At 42.4% G+C, this 21,925-nt stretch overlaps 2 protein-coding genes across 5 annotated transcripts in view; one reads left to right on the top strand and one right to left on the bottom strand.

The window, feature by feature from the left end:
- The window catches only part of LOC120455377, a 50,562-nt gene extending 46,467 nt beyond the window's left edge, over positions 1-4,095 (top strand). For all 3 annotated transcript variants that reach the window (XM_039641502.1, XM_039641501.1, XM_039641503.1), the window contains exons 8-11: positions 44-2,725; positions 2,782-3,369; positions 3,438-3,677; positions 3,741-4,095. In XM_039641502.1, the coding sequence (XP_039497436.1) occupies positions 44-2,725; positions 2,782-3,369; positions 3,438-3,677; positions 3,741-3,956 (3,726 nt within the window). In that variant the 3' untranslated portion in view covers positions 3,957-4,095. The remainder of the gene's footprint in view (positions 1-43; positions 2,726-2,781; positions 3,370-3,437; positions 3,678-3,740) is intronic.
- A 202-nt stretch (positions 4,096-4,297) lies between these two features.
- Positions 4,298-21,394, bottom strand: LOC120455890 (putative inorganic phosphate cotransporter). Of its 2 annotated transcripts, XM_039642383.1 has the most exons (2): positions 19,858-21,394; positions 4,298-4,408 (listed from the first exon to the last, which is right to left on the bottom strand). In XM_039642383.1, exons 1-2 carry the CDS (start codon positions 21,264-21,266, stop codon positions 4,381-4,383), a joined length of 1,437 nt encoding a protein of 478 aa, XP_039498317.1. In that variant the 5' UTR covers positions 21,267-21,394; the 3' UTR covers positions 4,298-4,380. The 2 variants fall into 2 exon arrangements, with proteins under 2 accessions (XP_039498317.1, XP_039498320.1); XM_039642386.1 differs by lacking the exon at positions 4,298-4,408 and having other exon boundaries at positions 19,815-21,394.
- Between the last annotated feature and the right edge of the window lie 531 nt (positions 21,395-21,925).

Here is a 21,925-nt window from a genome sequence, read left to right on the forward strand (position 1 = left end):
TTATTTTATATAATTTTTATCCCATTGCAATGTTTCATTTCAGGTTTTGCCAATGATACCGCCACCTAAACCATTCGAGAAAACACTTCAAAGGTCTTCCCTCAGAGAGTCCAGCCCAATTCAACCATACTTGAAAGCTTGCAAACCTGAAGTTCCCCCAGCACCGGCTTCCATATCATCAGATGAAGCCGCACTTCGCTCCTGTGCTCCAAGAGCCTTTAAGCCTGATTTAAACAAACCGAGTCATGAAGCGAGGAACGTTAGTATCAATTCTCAGAAAGTGGTCTCGCAAGACCCAAGTAAAATAACTCTGAAGAAATGTGCCACTGAACTATACATTCCAATGGAAACAAATTCTGGGGCTCAATTGCCAATTCAGAATCCCATTGAAGTGCCCAATTCGAAAGCTTCTTTACCGTTTCCTGTAAATTTAAATTACAACTCAGAGAAAGAAACACACGATAAACCTCCTAATGCTAAAATGGTAGAACCATTTAAAAAGCCCAGTAATTCAATGATTTCTATACCAGTCGTCGATTTTCCGTCCCTTATGAATGCACCAAAAAAAAATCTGTCCGATGAACCGAATAATGAAAATATCAATATCCAGATACGGGCTTTACTAGACCTGAAGCAAAAATCATTGGTGAGAAGTTCCATTGTAAAGTTTAGTGTGCCTGGAGTTGAAACCAACCAAACAACACAACATTCTGATTCCCTAATAGGAATCGAGGAGCGCATTAAAATCCCTAAACAAAAAGTTTCGCTACCGATGGATGTGAATTCAATTGAAGAAGCAGCTGATAAGATAAGTAATCCCAAAATTGTTGAACCAGTAAGCAAGACATTAAAAGGGATGCATAAGCACAAACCATCGAGGATTCCAATAAAAATCAGACCACCGAGGAATAAATATATTGATTACCAGTGGCGGGCTCCAATGCAGACCAAAAAAAAATCTTTGAAAGACTGTTCTAGTGTAACTAGTAATTCGGCAGATAGTCCAAATGACCAGGTGGAAAAACATGAGACTCAACTGGAAGAACTGCCAATCCAACAGACCACATCTAAGGCTTACCTACCGATGGCTCTGAATTCAATGAATGGATCAGTGGATAATGCATGTAATCCAAAGATTACCGCAAAACCGGGCACAGGCGTGAATCCTCGAAGTTCTACAGTTTGTGGACCGAACTTGAAACTAAAAAATGAGCACAAAAAATCTTGGGCCCCAAATTACCAAGGACTAGAATCACGGGAGCTAAAGGAGAATTCATTAAATGGAGGTTTCAATGCAAAATGTAATTTACCAGATATTCCTATCAGCCGGATGGCAAAACATCCTAAGACTCAATTTACAATTGAAAAGCCATTTAAAGATTCCGGCTGCGAAGTTTCTCAACCGGTGGCTCTGAACTCTATTCAGGAACCTGATGTTAGGACAAGTTATTCCAAACTATTTGAACCTGTACACAAGACCGCAAAACTGATAAACGAATCACAATCACAATCATGGTCTCCAAACGTAGTCAGTAAAACGAAGAATAAGAATGCAAAGGACCAGGACCACAAAGTTCTGTTGGAACCAACAAAAAAGCCTTTCAAAGAAGGTCCTACTGTAAATTGTAATTCGGCAGATAATCCAACCAATCAGGTCGTAAAACAAATCGAAATGGAATTGTCAATCCAGAAGACAGCATCAACTCTACCGATGCTTGGAAGTTCAATGAAAAATACAGAACCTAAGCCATATAAGGCTGACATTGTTGAATCAGGAGTGCCTTCAGGAGCCTTGAAGCCCGGTATTCTTGAAACTTATTATTCCAATAAGCGTAAATCGAAGGATGCGATGAAGTCAAAGCTCTTTACTTCTAATATTTCCGAATCAAAAGATATAGCAAATGTGAAAAGATTTGAATCAGATATAAAACCGCGTGACTGTAAAATATCTGTTCCAGTTAAACGAAATTTATCTAATCCAGTTATTTTTGAGCTAGATATGCAGCCTAGTACTTCTAATGCTGCTAAGCTATATATTAATTCAAGTACTTCCAAAGCTGCTAAACCAAAAACTTCTGAACTAAACATAAAAAAGCGCGGTAAATCTAATATTTCTAAATGTGAAGTAAAATTTCCTCATTATCAAATGTCGGCACAGCAAGGGCCCCGCAAATCAATTAGCGAACTAGATTTGAAATCCGATGCGAAGTCCAATAATTTCAAAGTTGTTCAACCAGATATTAAGGCACGTGTTCCTAAAATGTCAGAAGCAAGTGTCGAACTCGGCAGTCTGAAAATATCTGACCCAAATATAAAACCGGGTAGCTGTAATATATCTGATCCAGTTAAACGAAATGCCTTACAGCCTATTATGTCTGAGCCAAATAATTTTGAGCTAGATATGCAGCCTAGTACTTCTAGAGCTGCTCAGCTATATTTAAATTCAAGTTCTTCTAAAGCTGCCAAGCCAAAAACTTTTGAACCAAATACTTTTGAGCTAGATATGCAGCCTAGTACTTCTAGCACTTCTGCTAATCCAAAAACTTCTGAACTCAACATAAAACCTCGTAAATCAAAAGCTGCACAAAAGCGATTAAAGCCGGGGACTCCGAAACCATCGAACAGACAAGTGAAATCAAAGGCCGCAAAACGTACAAATGATGCTGAAAATAAAGACCCAATGCATCAATTTAAAATTCCCAAGCTTGGCCCAAATATACCTGAGGTAAGATTTCAACTGAATGTTTTTTTCTTATGTGTTATATAAATTGTTTTTTTTAGGAAAAATATACGGCAGTAAAAGCTGAAGAAGCTAAAACCCGGATAAAACCCAACTATTCAGAACAGGTGAACGGAATGCAACATTTACCGGAGGTGTACCAGACGCCAAACTATCAGAATCTCCAATACCCCTACTCGCCGAGGGGCTATTACCCCTATCATAGGGTCTACCCAGCGCAGCCCTCAGGCCCTCAGTATTATATGAACCAACCAATAAGAATGAATCAGCCCATGTACGAAGAGGTGGACCCGTCTTATCAGAGGCCATATCTAATGCAACGATTTCATCCATATCACATTAACCAACCTATGAGACCCAATTACCCCTACCAAGGGGAGCCTTCTCCCAGAACCCATTCGATGGGTATTCATTATCAGCCCCCCTATGACACACTCTACCCGATGAGAAGTAGTGATTCGTACTATCAAAGGGGCCGTTCGAACTATTCCATAAATTATGCTCAACAACCTGTCTATTCTGTAAGAAACATTCAACCAAGAAGTTCTGTAGGAAATCATCCACTGAATATGATACCTTCCCGTCAATCTGTCCATTCCATTGATCATGCTCAAAGGATGAATGAACAGGTATAAAATATAGAACTCTCAAAATGAGCATCTTGTACTTTTTCGTTTTTTTTTTTTTTTTTATATAGAGCACATTTAAAACGATCCAAAGAATTGATTGTGCTATTAGAAGCGCCTTCGCTGGTCGGAAATACAGGACACTCAAGGACCTCAGGGAGCGAACAAAGCTATCAAAATATTGTTTGCGTACGGCTTTTAAGCGAATTTGCAAAATCAAGCGTCCCAAGTGGCGTATCAGCAAGTTTTATATGGAGGCCTATGGGGCTGAAATGTCGGGTCTCTCCCCAAGCTCCGAAAATGATAAACCGGTAGGCTATGATAGTACTTCATAAAAGATTAAATATCTTTATTCCTTATCCATGCTCTCTTAGTTGGAACTAAACTCAACCTATCGCACGGTGATTAGTTCCTATGCGGAATGCAAGTTTCTACGCATGGAGTCTTTAATGCAGAGAACTGGGTTTGGGAAACACAAACTGAGGCGAATTCTGAAGATGATCGGAAGAAAGCGATCGACGAAATGGCGTCTGCTCACTTATAGGAAGCCGCTTATTCACTTGCACCGAGGTCACAAGAAATTTATGTAGTTTTCCCTTACATTTAGAATCGCCTGTCTTAATAATGTTACGCAAAAAACTTATAAAGAATCTACACTTACACGTTGCACAATTTATAAAGAATTATAATTATAATTGTTATTATAAAACATTCTAATAAAAACACCTATGCCACAAATTTTTCAAGCATTTATTAAAAAAATATACATAAAAAAAGGTCGGGGAGTCAATCCTTTACATTATTTACATTATACATACATTAGTACTATAGTAGCAAATAGGGCTTACCCAGGCTGATTCACCCAAAATGAATATATACATATGTAGTAACGAGCTGGCTATTGTTGTTTTGTTATATATGCATTGTTTCGGTTATGTTTTGCCTCTCTCAGAATTATCATATATATTTATTCTATGTATATACATATATGCAGTTATGTATGTGAATGCGTAATCATTTTTGAAAGCAATGAAAATCTAACCTGAAAATAAAGAGAAAAACCTAAGTCAAATAAATAATTGCATGCAAGAAAAAGTAATATTAATGGAATATAAGAACAAAGGTCACTCTCTGGCTTTGAAAAAGGCCGCATGGCAAATGATAAATGGTAAAACAACAATGAGCAGGTGGCATTATGAACAGATTTGAATGATTATGAAATACAGACAAAAAATAAAAATTAAAAAATCAAAATAAATGAAAAAATAATATTTAAAAATATTCCAGTTGCATTTTTTCTGCAAGAGAGTTTCTAAAAAAATGAAATTTCCACTTCCGTTTTTCGAAAATTTTCCCCGTTCCGATCAGGCAGTTCCTAGTTCCTAGTTCCTAGTTCCTAGTTCCTAGTTCCAGGCAGATACCAGGCAAACAGAAATCTCAGCAGGCGTCAGAAGGTGGCAATGAAATAAACAAAACAGCTGATCTGTTTTTCATGATGGCCGCCCTTAGCATTTCCCCAGGCATCAATTGACCAATTATAAACAAGCTCGAAGGAGCAATGCCGTTACTTTACCACAGAACGCATATCAGAGATGCTCAGTCACATTGTGCACTTGGTGCTTCACGCGTTTATCACGAGATTTGCACGACAATCACGACATAAATAAAATATCCTATGTGGTTGTTGGAAGCGTGACAAAAAATCAGTTACACGCGAGCCTCTCTATTTTAGGCAAAAAAAGGGATCGTTGGCTACCTACTAGGATTTTTGTTCGCCTAGTACTTAAAATCGGGAATCTCTTAAATTTCTTTAAAATTTCAGCCGTCCGGATTTTATTTTCGCTGCTAAATCGGCCAGTTTTTCGTTTCGCACACCAGGCGAACAGAAATCTCAGCAGGTGGCGGCTGGTGCCAGCAGTTATCATAGAACGAGACAACTAGCTTATATTTCCATGATTGCCGTCCCTTTTCATGCAGGAGAAAAGCCGTTACTTCGCAACGAAACTCAGATCAGAGATGCGCAGTCACATTGTGCACTTGGTGCTTCACGCGTTTATCACGAGATTTGCACGACAATCACGATATAGTTAAAATATCCCATGTGGTTGTTGGGAGCGTGACAAAAAATCAGTTACACGCGAGCCTCTCTATTTTAGGCAAAAAAAGGGATCGTTGGCTACCTACTAGGATTTTTGTTCGCCTAGTACTTAAAATCGGGAATCTCTTAAATTTCTTTAAAATTTCAGCCGTCCGGATTTTATTTTCGCTGCTAAATCGGCCAGTTTTTCGTTTCGCACACCAGGCGAACAGAAATCTCAGCAGGTGGCGGCTGGTGCCAGCAGTTATCATAGAACGAGACAACTAGCTTATATTTCCATGATTGCCGTCCCTTTTCATGCAGGAGAAAAGCCGTTACTTCGCAACGAAACTCAGATCAGAGATGCGCAGTCACATTGTGCACTTGGTGCTTCACGCGTTTATCACGAGATTTGCACGACAATCACGATATAGTTAAAATATCCCATGTGGTTGTTGGGAGCGTGACAAAAAATCAGTTACACGCGAGCCTCTCTATTTTAGGCAAAAAAAGGGATCGTTGGCTACCTACTAGGATTTTTGTTCGCCTAGTACTTAAAATCGGGAATCTCTTAAATTTCTTTAAAATTTCAGCCGTCCGGATATTATTTTCGCTGCTAAATCGGCTAGTTTTTCGTTTCGCACACCAGGCGAACAGAAATCTCAGCAGGTGGCGGCAGATGCCAGCAATTATCATAGAACGAGACAACTATCTGATATTTCCATGATTGCCGTCCCTTGCATGCTTTCAGGCATGCAGGAGAAAAGCCGTTACTTCGCAACGAAACTCAGATCAGAGATGCGCAGTCACATTGTGCACTTGGTGCTTCACGCGTTTATCACGAGATTTGCACGACAATCACGATATAGTTAAAATATCCCATGTGGTTGTTGGGAGCGTGACAAAAAATCAGTTACACGCGAGCCTCTCTATTTTAGGCAAAAAAAGGGATCGTTGGCTACCTACTAGGATTTTTGTTCGCCTAGTACTTAAAATCGGGAATCTCTTAAATTTCTTTAAAATTTCAGCCGTCCGGATATTATTTTCGCTGCTAAATCGGCTAGTTTTTCGTTTCGCACACCAGGCGAACAGAAATCTCAGCAGGTGGCGGCAGATGCCAGCAATTATCATAGAACGAGACAACTATCTGATATTTCCATGATTGCCGTCCCTTGCATGCTTTCAGGCATGCAGGAGAAAAGCCGTTACTTCGCAACGAAACTCAGATCAGAGATGCGCAGTCACATTGTGCACTTGGTGCTTCACGCGTTTATCACGAGATTTGCACGACAATCACGATATAGTTAAAATATCCCATGTGGTTGTTGGGAGCGTGACAAAAAATCAGTTACACGCGAGCCTCTCTATTTTAGGCAAAAAAAGGGATCGTTGGCTACCTACTAGGATTTTTGTTCGCCTAGTACTTAAAATCGGGAATCTCTTAAATTTCTTTAAAATTTCAGCCGTCCGGATTTTATTTTCGCTGCTAAATCGGCCAGTTTTTCGTTTCGCACACCAGGCGAACAGAAATCTCAGCAGGTGGCGGCTGGTGCCAGCAGTTATCATAGAACGAGACAACTAGCTTATATTTCCATGATTGCCGTCCCTTTTCATGCAGGAGAAAAGCCGTTACTTCGCAACGAAACTCAGATCAGAGATGCGCAGTCACATTGTGCACTTGGTGCTTCACGCGTTTATCACGAGATTTGCACGACAATCACGATATAGTTAAAATATCCCATGTGGTTGTTGGGAGCGTGACAAAAAATCAGTTACACGCGAGCCTCTCTATTTTAGGCAAAAAAAGGGATCGTTGGCTACCTACTAGGATTTTTGTTCGCCTAGTACTTAAAATCGGGAATCTCTTAAATTTCTTTAAAATTTCAGCCGTCCGGATATTATTTTCGCTGCTAAATCGGCTAGTTTTTCGTTTCGCACACCAGGCGAACAGAAATCTCAGCAGGTGGCGGCTGGTGCCAGCAGTTATCATAGAACGAGACAACTAGCTTATATTTCCATGATTGCCGTCCCTTTTCATGCAGGAGAAAAGCCGTTACTTCGCAACGAAACTCAGATCAGAGATGCGCAGTCACATTGTGCACTTGGTGCTTCACGCGTTTATCACGAGATTTGCACGACAATCACGATATAGTTAAAATATCCCATGTGGTTGTTGGGAGCGTGACAAAAAATCAGTTACACGCGAGCCTCTCTATTTTAGGCAAAAAAAGGGATCGTTGGCTACCTACTAGGATTTTTGTTCGCCTAGTACTTAAAATCGGGAATCTCTTAAATTTCTTTAAAATTTCAGCCGTCCGGATTTTATTTTCGCTGCTAAATCGGCCAGTTTTTCGTTTCGCACACCAGGCGAACAGAAATCTCAGCAGGTGGCGGCTGGTGCCAGCAGTTATCATAGAACGAGACAACTAGCTTATATTTCCATGATTGCCGTCCCTTTTCATGCAGGAGAAAAGCCGTTACTTCGCAACGAAACTCAGATCAGAGATGCGCAGTCACATTGTGCACTTGGTGCTTCACGCGTTTATCACGAGATTTGCACGACAATCACGATATAGTTAAAATATCCCATGTGGTTGTTGGGAGCGTGACAAAAAATCAGTTACACGCGAGCCTCTCTATTTTAGGCAAAAAAAGGGATCGTTGGCTACCTACTAGGATTTTTGTTCGCCTAGTACTTAAAATCGGGAATCTCTTAAATTTCTTTAAAATTTCAGCCGTCCGGATATTATTTTCGCTGCTAAATCGGCCAGTTTTTCGTTTCGCACACCAGGCGAACAGAAATCTCAGCAGGTGGCGGCTGGTGCCAGCAGTTATCATAGAACGAGACAACTAGCTTATATTTCCATGATGGCCGTCCCTTTCATGCTTTCAGGCGCCCACTAAGGAGAAAACCCGTTACTTTTCAATGGAACTCAGATCAGAGATGGGGAGTCCCATTGTTCTTGTGGCCGTGTCACGTCTTTGTTACGATATACACGAGATTCCTTAAGTTTGTTTGGATCGTGAGGAAGATTTGCAGAGACCCGACCATCTCTAAGCAAGTCGTAATTACGCTAATCAGCTGTTTGATTTTTGCTGGGCAATTTCATTTGATGTATGGCATTCTATGTTTGGACAATTATTTTCGTTGTTTGTCTATACAAATTGATTATTTTTCGGCAGAAAATGACTATTTTATGCAGCTAATTATCAACGCTAACTATCCTTATCATATCTGTAATGATTTTTTGAAAAACTCGATGGAAAATAAATAATATTTGTTTATTGTAAAACATAAAATTGTTCTATTTAATTGATTTTGGATTTCATCATAAATTCGGTTATTTGGCTGGTGCCACTTTCTTCCCTCGTTTCTATTATTTCTATGTGTTGTTTTAGATGTTGCATCCATTGCGAGCGTGTTGGTGTTTTAAAGTTTTCTATGCGCTGGCAATTAATTGCATTCAAATCCTTTTATCCAACAGATTTGGTCAATTTATTTTGAACAGTTTTTTGCTGTTTGTATGTGCGTGTGTGCTTCGTTATTTACCACACATGTGTGCATATGTGTGCGCTTGCTTGGCCTGAATTTATTACATGTTTAGTTTATTGTTTTTTAATGGCGCTTAGTTTCAATTTGAGCGAAGCAATAAATTACACATTACTGACTGCCCCAAGCCTTGTCTCGTCCCTTTTCCCTGTTTCTCTGTGTGAGCCATTCGGTGTCTGTGCCTGCGTGTGTGTGTGTGTGTGTGTGAGCGTGTGTGGGTAAACGCTTTAATGAGGCCAACGAAGTCGTTAAGGCATTCGATACCAGATTGATGCCAGCCGCAGACAGTTGACCTTTCGAAAGAGTTCAACGTGAAGCAAAAGTGGCATTCGCTGGCAGCACATATCGTTTCACACATTCTGAGTCATATATATTTCATATATTTCGCGATATTAGTATATTAGTATACTTATCTCTTACCTATTATAAACGGAATATAAGTCGCCTCGGTTTCACCATTTATTTCGAGCTAATTTTGATAAAAAGTTCGCCCCTGAAAGTATGCAGCGGAATTTTTAAGGCGAAACTGCAGTGCAAAATGAAAAGTGCAGACTGCAGGCTGCAGACTATAATAATTTGCGCAACAAAGGGCGCACCTCAACTTGACAGCAGCGGAAGTTGTCCCCACTTAGCCGGGAATCCCCCTTAACCCCCCATAACCCCTTGGCTGCCGCTTGTCCGAGAGCCTTAAACCTCGCGCCACGTTTTGCTCCAGAACAAACACAAAATGAATGGCCCGCAAATTCACGGCAAATTAAATAAAATGCGCAAATTAAACGCAAAAGCAGCGCAACAACAGAAGCAACAAAAAAAATGTGAAGCATGGCCAGGACAAAGTGAAACAAATATTGCATAATATTATTGCAAGTTCTTCTTTTTTTTTTTTTTTGGAGACGGTTGGTTTTTTGGAGGCATGGTCGCCACTTGAACGACGCTTAAAGCGAACGAAAATGCGGAAGCAATTCACTTTCGACTTTCAGCTTTTGCCTGCTGCTCACTTTTTTCGCTCGCTGTCCTGTGTTCTTCTTCTTTTTTCTTTCTGTGTGTTTTAATATTTATATCAGGACAGCAGCTTTGGTCCTTCCACGTCGTTGTCAACGTCATCATCCACATTCACATCCAGTGGACGGACTTGCAGCTGCTGTTCCAGCTTAAAATCCTGCCAATACACTGTAGGCAAACTGTTGATTCTAGTTAAATGTTTGTGCTAGATTAATTAATTAATTGTTATACAATTTCCTAAATTACAGTGGTCTGTGGTAAACTATAAAGAACGAGAGTTGAGAGTGTACATTTTGAGTTACTAAGCGTTAAGTGTATCTTAATTTCTTCCAATGCATTGGGTCAGTAATTTTGCATGCTTAGCTTTCAGCTCACTCGCTCCCAAGAGTCCTGCGTCCTTCCGACCCACTGCCACCCCGTCCTCCTTCTCCTCCCTTTCTCTCCCTTCCTTTCCTTTCGTTTCCCTTCCCTTCTCTTCCCTTCCGTTTCGTTCTGTTCTGTTCGGTTCCGTTCCATTCCGTTTGGTTTTGCCTCTTTGGCGCGACTTGGCCATTTTTTTGTGTGTGCTAATTACCATAATTAAGCAAAGGTCAGGCTTTAGTCGCCTTTTGTGGCCGAGCTTGGCGAAATAATAATGAGGAAAGCCAGGAGAGAGTTGCGAAGAAAGGGGAAGAAAGCGGGAGAAAGACAGTGATGGGAGGCGGGGCAAAAATGGCTGACCAGCGTACAAATTCTCCCCTCTGTTCTGTTATGCATTATCTTTATGATTATGTTGATTATGACGTTTTAATGGGTTTAGTGAGGCGACGACAGGGTGGACCCCCTGGGCCACTGGGCGGTGGGCAGTATCAGCTTAAGCTGACAACAAAAGGGCAACAAGAAAAACAAAGACTTGACAAGCTGTTGGGGCACATTAAGGAATGAATGCAGTTTCCCTTCAATTCTTTTTTTTTTCGTACCCATCATAATACCCTGCAAAAGCGCACAAACTTGGGCCATTAACGAATGGTTTATATGGTTCAATTAGGTCGTAAAATAGAAGTATTTTGCGGGAGACACAAAACCAGGCACTGCGTACTTTTATGACTTGCGATAGGATAGCATAAAAAAATTGCAATAGAAAGAAGCATTGGGAAAGCATCGTAAAGAAAAATTCGGAGCATGTGGTTGGGTTAATTTTTACAGGGTAATACAGCAGTCGTCTAGAAGTGGCGTTTAGCTTAATCTCAATACTTCATTTTTTATTGCCGGCACTCAAAACATTACTTTGAACTTGGTCAAATTACTTGGGGCTTGTCTGTCAACGCTTCCTCCCACACTTCCTTCGCCTTCTGCATTTTCCAACGCCTCCCCACCGCCCAGCACGCCCCGCTGTTGCCAGCCATAAATATTTTTGGTAGTCGGCGAGGAAAATGAAAATTCCATAGGAACTTCACTTGAAAACTGCAATGTCATGACAAATATACAGAAGGACCAGGGACGATGACGTGGGCGAGTTTCGGCGAGATGGGATCTTGCAGGATGGCACGCACTTCCCTCGCCGGGGGAGGCCCCTTAACCCTTGGGCGCCAGCCTTAACCCCCTGGCGGTGATTAACGATCGCAGCACACGGCGGAAAAGATGAAAGTCAAATGGGAGATATGCCGGAGCTGGAGAGCCGAAGAGTTGGAGAAACGCAACTATTATTTTAACATGGCGGGGAGGCACCTCACTGCCACAACTTTTCCTAGTTCTCGCCCTGCAGGCCCGGCATTCCTAGCCAAGAAAAACATTTTCATTCCAAGGCGTTTTCCGGACGGGGCATCGAGGAATCGAGGACGGGATGGGGCTTCTTGGGCGGAACGGCAGTTGTTTGAACTTATCTAAATTGTTTTGCCATATTGTTTTCTTATGCCATGTGTGTCGCATCGTTCCATACTTGGGCGTACTTCATGCCCTCTTCCGCTGAATATCTTTCTAATGCAGGCAGAAAAATTATATATACATATATATATAATTATTTGAGTTAAGACAATTCACCTTACCTTAAATAGATAATTTTTATAGATTTCGTAAAAATGTTTCTGCTAAAATATGTATTTAAGTGAATTGAATGAGTAGAATGTAGGTATGATTTTCTATTTGAAATGGCACCTTCAAATGACTTTTATGGAATCTTCCTTTCGGTGTATCCACTTGTCCTTCCCCCTTCACTCCTCTCGAAAGTCCCATTGTCTTTAGCAAATTTGCTTTACTTGCACTGGCTGCTTATTCATTGACTTTTGTGTTTTGTGCCATTTTCAAATGCCTTCATTTCTTCGCCGCACACAGCCCGAACATACACCCGTCTCTGTCGCACACCAGATGGCCGTCCCACTCGCTCGGCGCTTGCCGTACGTGTCTATTATTGGTATTTGCTGAATGAATGGATTGTACGTGCCCAGAGGCATTTCGAATAACTTTTTTCCAGGCTCCCGAGCTTTCACGTAGCAGCTTCCGCTTTTCTGCTGCTTTTTGCCTTTATTTCTGGCTCAAGCTCCTCGTCGATTGCAATTCTCCGCTTCCGTTCCGCCTTTCTCTTGTTGTTCGCCCATCTCTTTCATACACACACACACACGCCCCTCTCTCTTTCTCTGCGGTTGAAATCTAAGCGATTTTACATTGTTATTGTTATTATTGCTACACGCGCACACACACATCCACATACCCACACACTCACACCGCACATGAGCTTTATTTGCACATGCATTTATATTTGTTGATGGCGTATTTTTGTTTATTTATGTATTCATATGCAATGTCGAAAATAATCGTTAATATGCTGATAAAACACGCCCCTCAACAATGTGGGCATGTCGAATGTCGAATGCGTATAGTAGGGTCTCTTTCCAGTTTCCAGTAAATCCCCCTTCACTTCCCTTCCCATCAGTCAGGCAATAAACTGACCCCTTCTCGCATTGTCAACACTTGGCTTCATTTTTCATTCGAACCCATTGAATTGCCGGCAAATATGGTATGCTAATGAAATCCCATAATGCATTGACTAATAAACAAACAGCGCCCGAATGTAGGCAACACAACACAACACAACATTTTCGACCAGCAAAACGGCCGTACACTTAAATGTTTATGCAAATATATTCGCCTGCTGCCGATTGAGATTTCCCGCTGCCCACGGGAATTCGGCAAAATCACGCCCTAAGCCCCTTAAATAATATTCAAGTTCTTTTCAGCGGGCGAGATTATTTATACATTTACAAGCGGATACGCGAATAAGCGAATAAGCGGATGAAACTGGTAATTTTTACATTTATCATAATGCTGGGAACATGAAATGATCTATTATTTGTTTAATGCAACAAATGAACTATCTTTACATGTTGCTTATATGCTGTTGTTTTAACTAAGGAACTTTTGCCAAGCCACAAATACAGGCAGTGCCGAATTGCACATACGCACCGTTGCCAGTTCCCACAAATGTATGCATTTATTTATGCGATCACAAACATTTTTATGTGTATTCAAAGAATTGAATACATAATCCTTCAGCATTTATTGGCTGCACATTAAAAAGCTGCAAGAGTAAAATAGAATAACTCTTATTTCGTTCGTGAAATAGTTTTTAGTTTTTTAGTTATATATTTTATTGTACAGTTTAGTTTTGTGCCCTCAGCATGAATGGCATGCAATGTTAATATACCTACAGTTGAATTCGATTCTCTAGTTGGGCAGAATCGAAATCATAAACTTCATTATGGGTTTGTTTTGGATACAGTTTACTTTTGTCATCACTTTATTCACTTTGTTGCTGTTGCTGTTGCTGTTGCAAGATTACTGTAGATTACACCCACCGTGTATTCATTGCCATTGTTGTTGCTGAGCAGCCCACCCAACAGAAACATCACACACCACCCACCACCCATCGCCCGACCTTGTCATGTAGTTAGATATATTTAAAGTTGGGCGTTGGGAAAGTAAAATAAAATGGAATAAAATGCAGATTGAATTTGAGGGCGACAACTTTGCTGACGTTGGCGACGACAACAGAGTAATATTACTCACACACACACACAGATACACGGGTAACAAAAAAAAAAAAAAGAAGCGCACACACACTCTCATACTCGCACATTCACATGCACACTGGGACCGTAAAAAATAAGCAAGTAATACGCAAAATACAAAACCCACATTGCCTTCGAAAAAGGGGGGCAGAATCGGTGGAGCGAGGGGGGTTGGTGGGGATAAGGAGGACCGAAAGCCCGGCTATATACTATAAGTACGATATGTAGTTTGACGTTATCCAACACTAACAGCACCACCAGCACTGAGGACAAATGCGAGTTCTGAAGGGATAAACGTGAGGAAAATGGGGGGGAATTGGGTGTGGGTGTTAAGTAAGGCAGTGCACCATAAAAAATTACTAAACCTTCTATGCTGTATGCTATGCTGCATGTGCTCATGCCTAATCTGCATTGGAGTCTTCTCAGTGTGTTTCAAAATTCGAATATACGTATGTATCCTTCACATTTACTACTACTACTAAATTCAACTTTCACTAGTTTTTTTGGACACTTTTCACAGAGCTGGCCAACGATTTAAGACTCTTAATATATGGTCGCTTCCGTTTATGCTTAATTTTTAGCCGTGTGGGAAAGTCAGTGGGGGGGGGGGGGAGTAATGGGGTGGGGTACGGAAAGTCGACGTGATCGTATGCGAATGCGATTGTGCGGGTGTATTATGTATTTGGTGCATTTTAAATCGGATTACTTAAGGCAACAACAACCATGTTCGGCTTTAGCTTTTGTTGTCCTTTCGTGCCTTTCTTCGAAGGGGGGGATGGGGGGTGGTGTTCATGGGTGGTGATGACTCTCAACTCCCACATGCACACCATGTGTGTGTGGTGTGTGTGTGCGTCTGTTTAGTTCTCATTGTTGCCATCATCGGGATATCGTTGTCAACGCCGCGCCTATAAACCGTTTATTATTATTTACAATTTTCGCCTCGACGCTGGCAAATATTTTCAAATCGCATGGCGACACAACGCTAGACACGTGGCATTTTCCAGCATTTTCCCACCCATCGCCCAGCCATCAAGCTTGGCAAATGTGTTGGCAACGTGTCGGCATTCGATGGAAAAGTGAATGACAAACTCCGCTTCGCTGGCTGGCTGAATGGCCAACTGTCAATCGTTTGGTTTATCAATCCATCAATCGAATGGCTCGGCAGCATTCCGACTGGAATCTTAATCGAGCAAAGCCAGCTTAAGAAGTTTGACACGGCCTTCAATCTTGACACTTTCACCCCTGCAAAGCTCACTACTTTCATGAGTAACAAAAATGTAGAAAAATCCGAGCAATGAATTTAAAATTAGACTCCTTGAAAGCGCAGTTAATTACGCGGCAGATGTGGGTCATCAGTGAGTTGGACAATCAATCAAGTGCATTACACGCTTATTCAATTGGAAGTGGCACACTTTCAATGAACCAGCCTATAAATAAGCCGTGCATTAATCAATCATGGAACTTAATGCAACTGTATGTTATCATCACAACTGATTGTTATTGTTGAGTAACTAATCAAGCAATGTTTTATTAGCATTTAATTGGCAAATAGTGCAGATGCATGCCCGACGCAAAGAATTAGCAATCGTTGATCTATCGATTGAAACGAATTATGGGCAAATTAGGTGGGTGGATTGGGTAGTTTGGTTTTCGGTTTTTGGTTTTCGAGCGAGTTCTGTGGGTACACTTTGACCTCCGGCCGCCATCAATCTTTATCGGCAAACGGTGAACGGCAAACTGCGAACTGCGAAACTGAAACACCAGCGGAAATAGAAGTGCGCGGCATAAGTGCACTTCCGGTGCCGGAGTTGTTGCATTTTCAGTGGCAGCAGCCGTCACATCCATGAATACCCCGCATTTGCATCTGTATGTGTGACTGTGTGTGACTGTGTGCACTGGCTGCGGTTGAGTATCATTTTCACTAACGAGATTTCCCAGAAAATGAGAAAATAGCGAGCGTGGGCCGCGCCTTTAAAATCGGATTTCCCCCCCCACCAAAAAAAAAGCATTGCATTTGCCATTTTTCACGCTGCGCTATCTATAGCGCCATTTGCAATAAAATAATGTTAGACTTTGCAAGAATTTTATATAATTTTTCGGCATTTCTGCGCACTTGTCTCGTTATTATTTCAGTTGGCTATTTATCGCACAAATCCATTTGTGAAATACCCGTATTAAATGCCTTAATGAAATCGAAATCGAACACTCTTTGTGCATAGCTCCTTAAATTTTAATTATTAAATAAATTTGAATATTGGGAACTAATATATTTTGGCCCTGCTGAGAATGCAATGCCCAAATATATATATGTGCTTTACCTGTTACCTGCTGAATGCTTCAATTTATGCGGCTAGCATTGACATCTGTCACGCTCAACTGAAATTGGACAGCGGGGAGTCGTTTGGTTTCGCTTTGGAAAACTACTGCAAGCTGCGGCTTCCCCAGTTCACCTTTGACCCGCTGCCCCGCTGCCTCACGCCTAAACCATTAACCAAATCAATGGTTAAGCTATTGCCTTTGGTCACAGGCTTCGATGTCCGAGATTCGAAGTCCAAAATCTGCGGTTTCCATGCCAATGCCAAGCGTTGCGTTTTTGGGAGTTTTCGTTTGTGTTTGGGGTTTGTTAGCGGGTCTTTACTGTGGAGTGGGGCTTACTAGCACTTCGGCAGGAAAAAATAGTCATTTTTTATGGATGATTTGACCGGGCAATTGACCATCGACCTCGCCACATTGTTATCCCATATCCAATTGCGCCCAGGCATTTATATATCCACAGCTTTATATATATATCTATATATATACATATATGTATATGTTTTCAGCTACTATAGGTATTTGGGTCGCGAGCTGAGTGTTTCGATTTGGTTTTTCCATCCATGTCCTATTTTGGTTTTCGAACCAGCAGTAACAGCAAAAATTCCAACTAAACCATATACATATGTACATATAAGTAAAACAAACAAATTGGTAAAATCAATAAACGAACTCTGGACATTTGGGCGAGGGGAGAGGGGGGCTAAGTATGCAAGTCGTGTGCTCCAAGAATGGAAATAAAAATGATTTATAAATTGCTTATTTGTCAAAAGCACAGACACACAAGAGCTGCAGACTGCGAAAAAAAACATATGTAGTTGGGTGAATCAAAGCGAATCGAATATGAGTATTGAATGATTATTATTCATATTTCTTGATAATGAACTCAGTGTCTTTTCTGTTAGTAAACTCACAAGGCTCTTTGGAAATATTTATTTTAAAATACGCACAAATATCCACCTTGCACCTTTTTGCTCTCTGCAGTCATAACGAGCAGCTTCTGAATCCGAGTCCAGCCACGCCCACTCAGCCCACTACGCCCACTCGAGCTGGCTGCACTCGAGAGCCACAAATCGAAGACAGGATTCGAAGTTATGGAGCCAGTCACATTATCGTAACTTTTCAATATCGAAGCGTAAACATCGGAATCGCACAAAAGTAGGTTCTTTGGGGGCTCTGTTTCTGATTTGAATGCCGTTGCCGTTCAAGTTGCTCGATAGTGAGTGTGTGTGTGTACTCGAAACTAAAGAAGGAACTACAGAAAAACCTGATGGACATTTTCACGGGCTTAGGCCACTATGCACTGCCATTAGTTGTGCTGAATTGGATTAGCAAGCGACAGAGACCAAAATGCGGACGCAAACGCAGTGCAAACGCAGTGCAAATAGTGAAATGGAAAATGGCCAAAGGCCGCTTACAAAATGCTGGAATTATGACATTTAATTAGCCAAATGAATCTTTTTTAAGCTCCGGCTTGCGTTGCAATCGGCGCTTCTACCAATATGCTGAGGGGCATGGAATTAGCGACGGTATTTGGGAATCGACGCCTAATTAGCGCGTTGTTGCACCAGAAAATAATGGCGTCCAGCACAGCAAATGCCAAAAACCGATTACAGTCGCCATTCAGCTGGGGATATAGAGATGTTAATGCCGATATGCATTGGCATATATACATATATATGTGAAAGCCAAATAATGAAAACATTCAATCCGCGGCCGGGGATTTGCAGCTGGACAACAGCGCAACGGATTTCCGGCCACAGTGGACCCTCAATATTAAATATCTGCATAGGATATCTGCATTCAAATAAAAATATATTTTCAATTTCAAAATGATTTATATCACAAAATTCTATACGATAATTCCTTTTAAAAGGGTTTTAAATCAAAGAAAACATATAAAACCAACACTAGTCTGTTGTTCTTTGAGTTCTTTTATCAAAATTGAAAAGCAAATAGTAGTAGACTGCTGGTATCACAAAGGTAATCAATTGCCTTACCATACACACATAGGTACCTTTTCTCCTGGGAGATTTATCAAAGGGTTGGGTTTAGCTTTAGCTTCATGCTGTGCTGCCAGTTTTCACCGTCACCTGAATTTAAGGGGAATCCGAATCCAAATCCGAACTTTAGTTGGAGTCGGTTTTCAAAAATCCAAATCCGAATACAAATCGGGCAGCAAAAAGCAGCAAGTGGAGAAAAGAAGAGGAGCTGCAGCTGGGAAATAGACGAGGAAACTTGCGGTGCACTTTGACATTTTGGCGCATGTTGAATCAAGTGAAAACCCAATTACATGTCCCGCCCTATCTAGTCGCTTCACTGGCGACAAAACGAAACGTGCAGACAAGTTAACATTCTGGCCAACTTTGGCAGCAGTCAGCCAGGAGCTGGAACACCCAGCATCCCAGTATCGCCACCCACACATCCACCCACTCGTCCTAGTGTCCTGGCGTCCTGGTGTCCTTGTGCTTCTGCTCGCTGGTTATTACAAGAGTGGCGAACATTCTGTGGCCACCAGGTGTCTAGGGGCGGGCGTGCAGGTGAGTATCTGTGGGCCTGGACGCGCACCTCTGCATCTGTATACACGAGTGAGTATCTATGTATCTATGTATCTATGTATGTATCTGTATGTGTGCACCCGTATGGCACTGGCTGCTGCTATCGCACGCAAATTATTGTTGCAATGAAACTTAAGCTGCTTAAACTTGCCGGAACGCTTTGCCCCCCCCCAACTCCCATTTGGCCAACGGATGATGGAGACATCAGTGAGCGTGTTTAACCTGATTTGGGGAAAGGTTAGCTGAAGCTGGCTGACAGGGGGCGAAATTGAAAAGCTTAATGGATTACGAGTCACAGATTAACTGGGGCAGTTTAGAGGTCCACGCAAATCGAAGGTGATGAGCACATAATCTCATTCGAATCCAGTTAAGTCCCACTAACAACTTGGGCTATCAAATGTCAAACACGTTTATCTTTATGTGTACATAAATGCAGAAAAAGTGCATCGAATTATAGGGAAAATCGTATTTGCTACAGTTGCGCCAATAAACTACTGACATTTAAAAAAAAAAGTTGTATAAGTAAGCATTTGATGTGCCTGCCAAAAACACGACCCGAAAATGTTCGAGTTTCGTTGGAACAGACAAGTTCGAATAAATCATTGTTAATTTACAAACGCCCTGTTGATGGCCTGACAATTTTCGGTTGCTGGCGAATGTTTTGGCCAGAAACCATGACGAGGACAAGTGGCCATCCGAACCCTGCTAATTAGGCCCAGAAATGTGCCATAAAATAAATGGCACAAATGCGAAATTAAATGGCCCGACCAGGCCAAAGGACATGCGGCCATTTGATTGATGTCCTGATGTCCCGATGGCCGTCGTTCGGTTTTAGTTTCAGTTTCAGCTCCTATGTCTGTGGCAGCAGACTGTGTGTTTAGTTTCCATTATGAGACTCATTTTTTTTTTCCCCACTTTTCGATTTCTTCTTATTATTAACGAGCTTACCATTGCGGCTTGCCACTGGCAAATACGTTGTAAAAGCTGGCGGTGAAAACAAACATGCCAGCGGCAATATAGAAAACAATTCGCCAGTTCTCCACGCTGGGCTTGGGATCGATCACATGGCCGGCGACCATGGGCGCCAGCAGACCCACCAAATTGGCCACGCAATTGGTTATGGAGATTAGCAGACCGGCGAAGCGCGGCGACAGGTCCAGGTGATTGATCTTGAAGCCACTGTAGATGGCACCGTTCAGTCCCATGCCCAGGATGAAAATCACGCAGGTCAGCCAGAGGCTGTGGTGCACAAAGCCCACGGAGATTAGTGCCAAGGCGGGTCCATACTGGCCCAGGCTGTTCATCAGCTTGCGCACCACCGTGATGGAGCAGTTCCGCCGGATGAGGCAATCCGCCACAATGCCAAACACAATGGCCAGTATCCACATGGCTAGGTAGGGCAGCGAGGATATTAGCCCGTTCGCCTGGATGTTCACATCGAGTACTCTATACATATAGGTGGGCAGCATGGTCATCAGCGTTTCATAGCCATAATTCTGTCCAGCATGGGCCACCAGAATGGCATAGAAGGGCATCGATTTCGCAATGCCCACAAATGGTATACTGCCCCTTGCCTGCTCCGGCTGCGCCTGCCAAATGGCCTCAATGATGTGCCGCCGCTCCGCCTCCGAGATTCGTGTGCTCGCCGCCGGACTCTCCTGCACCAGCCAGATGAAGATCACGCACCAGATGGTGCTGAACAGCCCGAAAACGTAGAAGATCGATGGCCAGCCGCCATCGAAACCGTAGTGGGCCAGCAGGCCACTCAGCGGCATCGATACTATCGTGCCGAACTGGGCGCCCGCATAGACGGCGGCACCGGCCAGCGATCTCTCGTCCGGCGGCACCCATTGGGCCAGCAGGGAGTGGGAGCAGGGCACAATGGGTCCCTCGCCCAGGCCCTGGATGAAGCGCACCACACACAGACCGATGGCGCCGCCCGATCTCGCCGAGATTGGAATGAAGAAGGCGGCCAGCGAGTTGATCATCATGCCCCAGCCGAGGAAATGCCGTGCGCCATAGTACTTGATCATCAGGCCAAAAGGGATTTGGGTTAGCACATAGCCGTAGAAGAAGCTGGAGAGGATGTAGCCCTGCAGCTTGTAGCTCCACTCGAAATCACCATCCCGTTCTTTTGATTGAGGCGACGACTTATCATCCGAGATCGCCGTGTGGTTGACCATGGCCACAATCGCCACGGACATGTTGGTGCGCATCACATAGGCATTGGCCATGCCCGTGAAGAGCATCAGGACGACAAAGAATCGGGTCTTCCGGCACCTGGGTATCTGCCCGTCCGTGGCGTAGCGCTCCGCCTTGGGAGTCCTGGAGTCCTGCAGCCCGGCGGCATCGGCCATTTCGAGATTGCTCGCCTGCTTTTCGAATGGCAAGCGGTTGTGTGTCAGTCTGTGGCATTAATACTCCTGATCTCTAGACCAAGCAGGAAAATGCTATTTGTTATTCCCACATTTTTAAAATGATTTATTTACGCTCGTCGAATACTTAGCGCATTTGATTTGTAAGCGAATGCTAATGGGATCTGAATTATATTTCAAAAGTATTTTTAAGGCTAGCAAAAAATAGATTCCCTGCAATTATGGGGTAAATAGAAACCACATCACCGTTTAAACCCATATTAAATTCATCCAGTCCAACGACTTCACACTAGATTACCCCGAAACGCAAGCAATCCGATACTTGGAAGCCTAGAAAGCCAAAAGGGGGCGAATCCTTTCCCGCTCGATTTTGTCATTCATATCAATTCATATCAATTTCGCATATCTTAGGGCAGGCAAATGAAGCCATTGACAAACGAATGAATATGGCTGGAATCACGGGGGATATACACACCATATATAATGCCAAATACAAGGGGTTACTTTTTTGCGTGGGCTGTTTGCCGAAATCAAATTGGGCCTCAACCAATGCAAAGTGAGTAAACAAATCCAATTGGATGCGGATGTGAGGACAGATTCAACTAAGGCGTGCCTGTGTATTCTTTTCCAATTTATGAGTT

The sequence above is a fragment of the Drosophila santomea genome, chromosome X (assembly GCF_016746245.2).
Source record: "Drosophila santomea strain STO CAGO 1482 chromosome X, Prin_Dsan_1.1, whole genome shotgun sequence".
Taxonomy (NCBI): Eukaryota; Metazoa; Arthropoda; class Insecta; order Diptera; family Drosophilidae; genus Drosophila; species Drosophila santomea.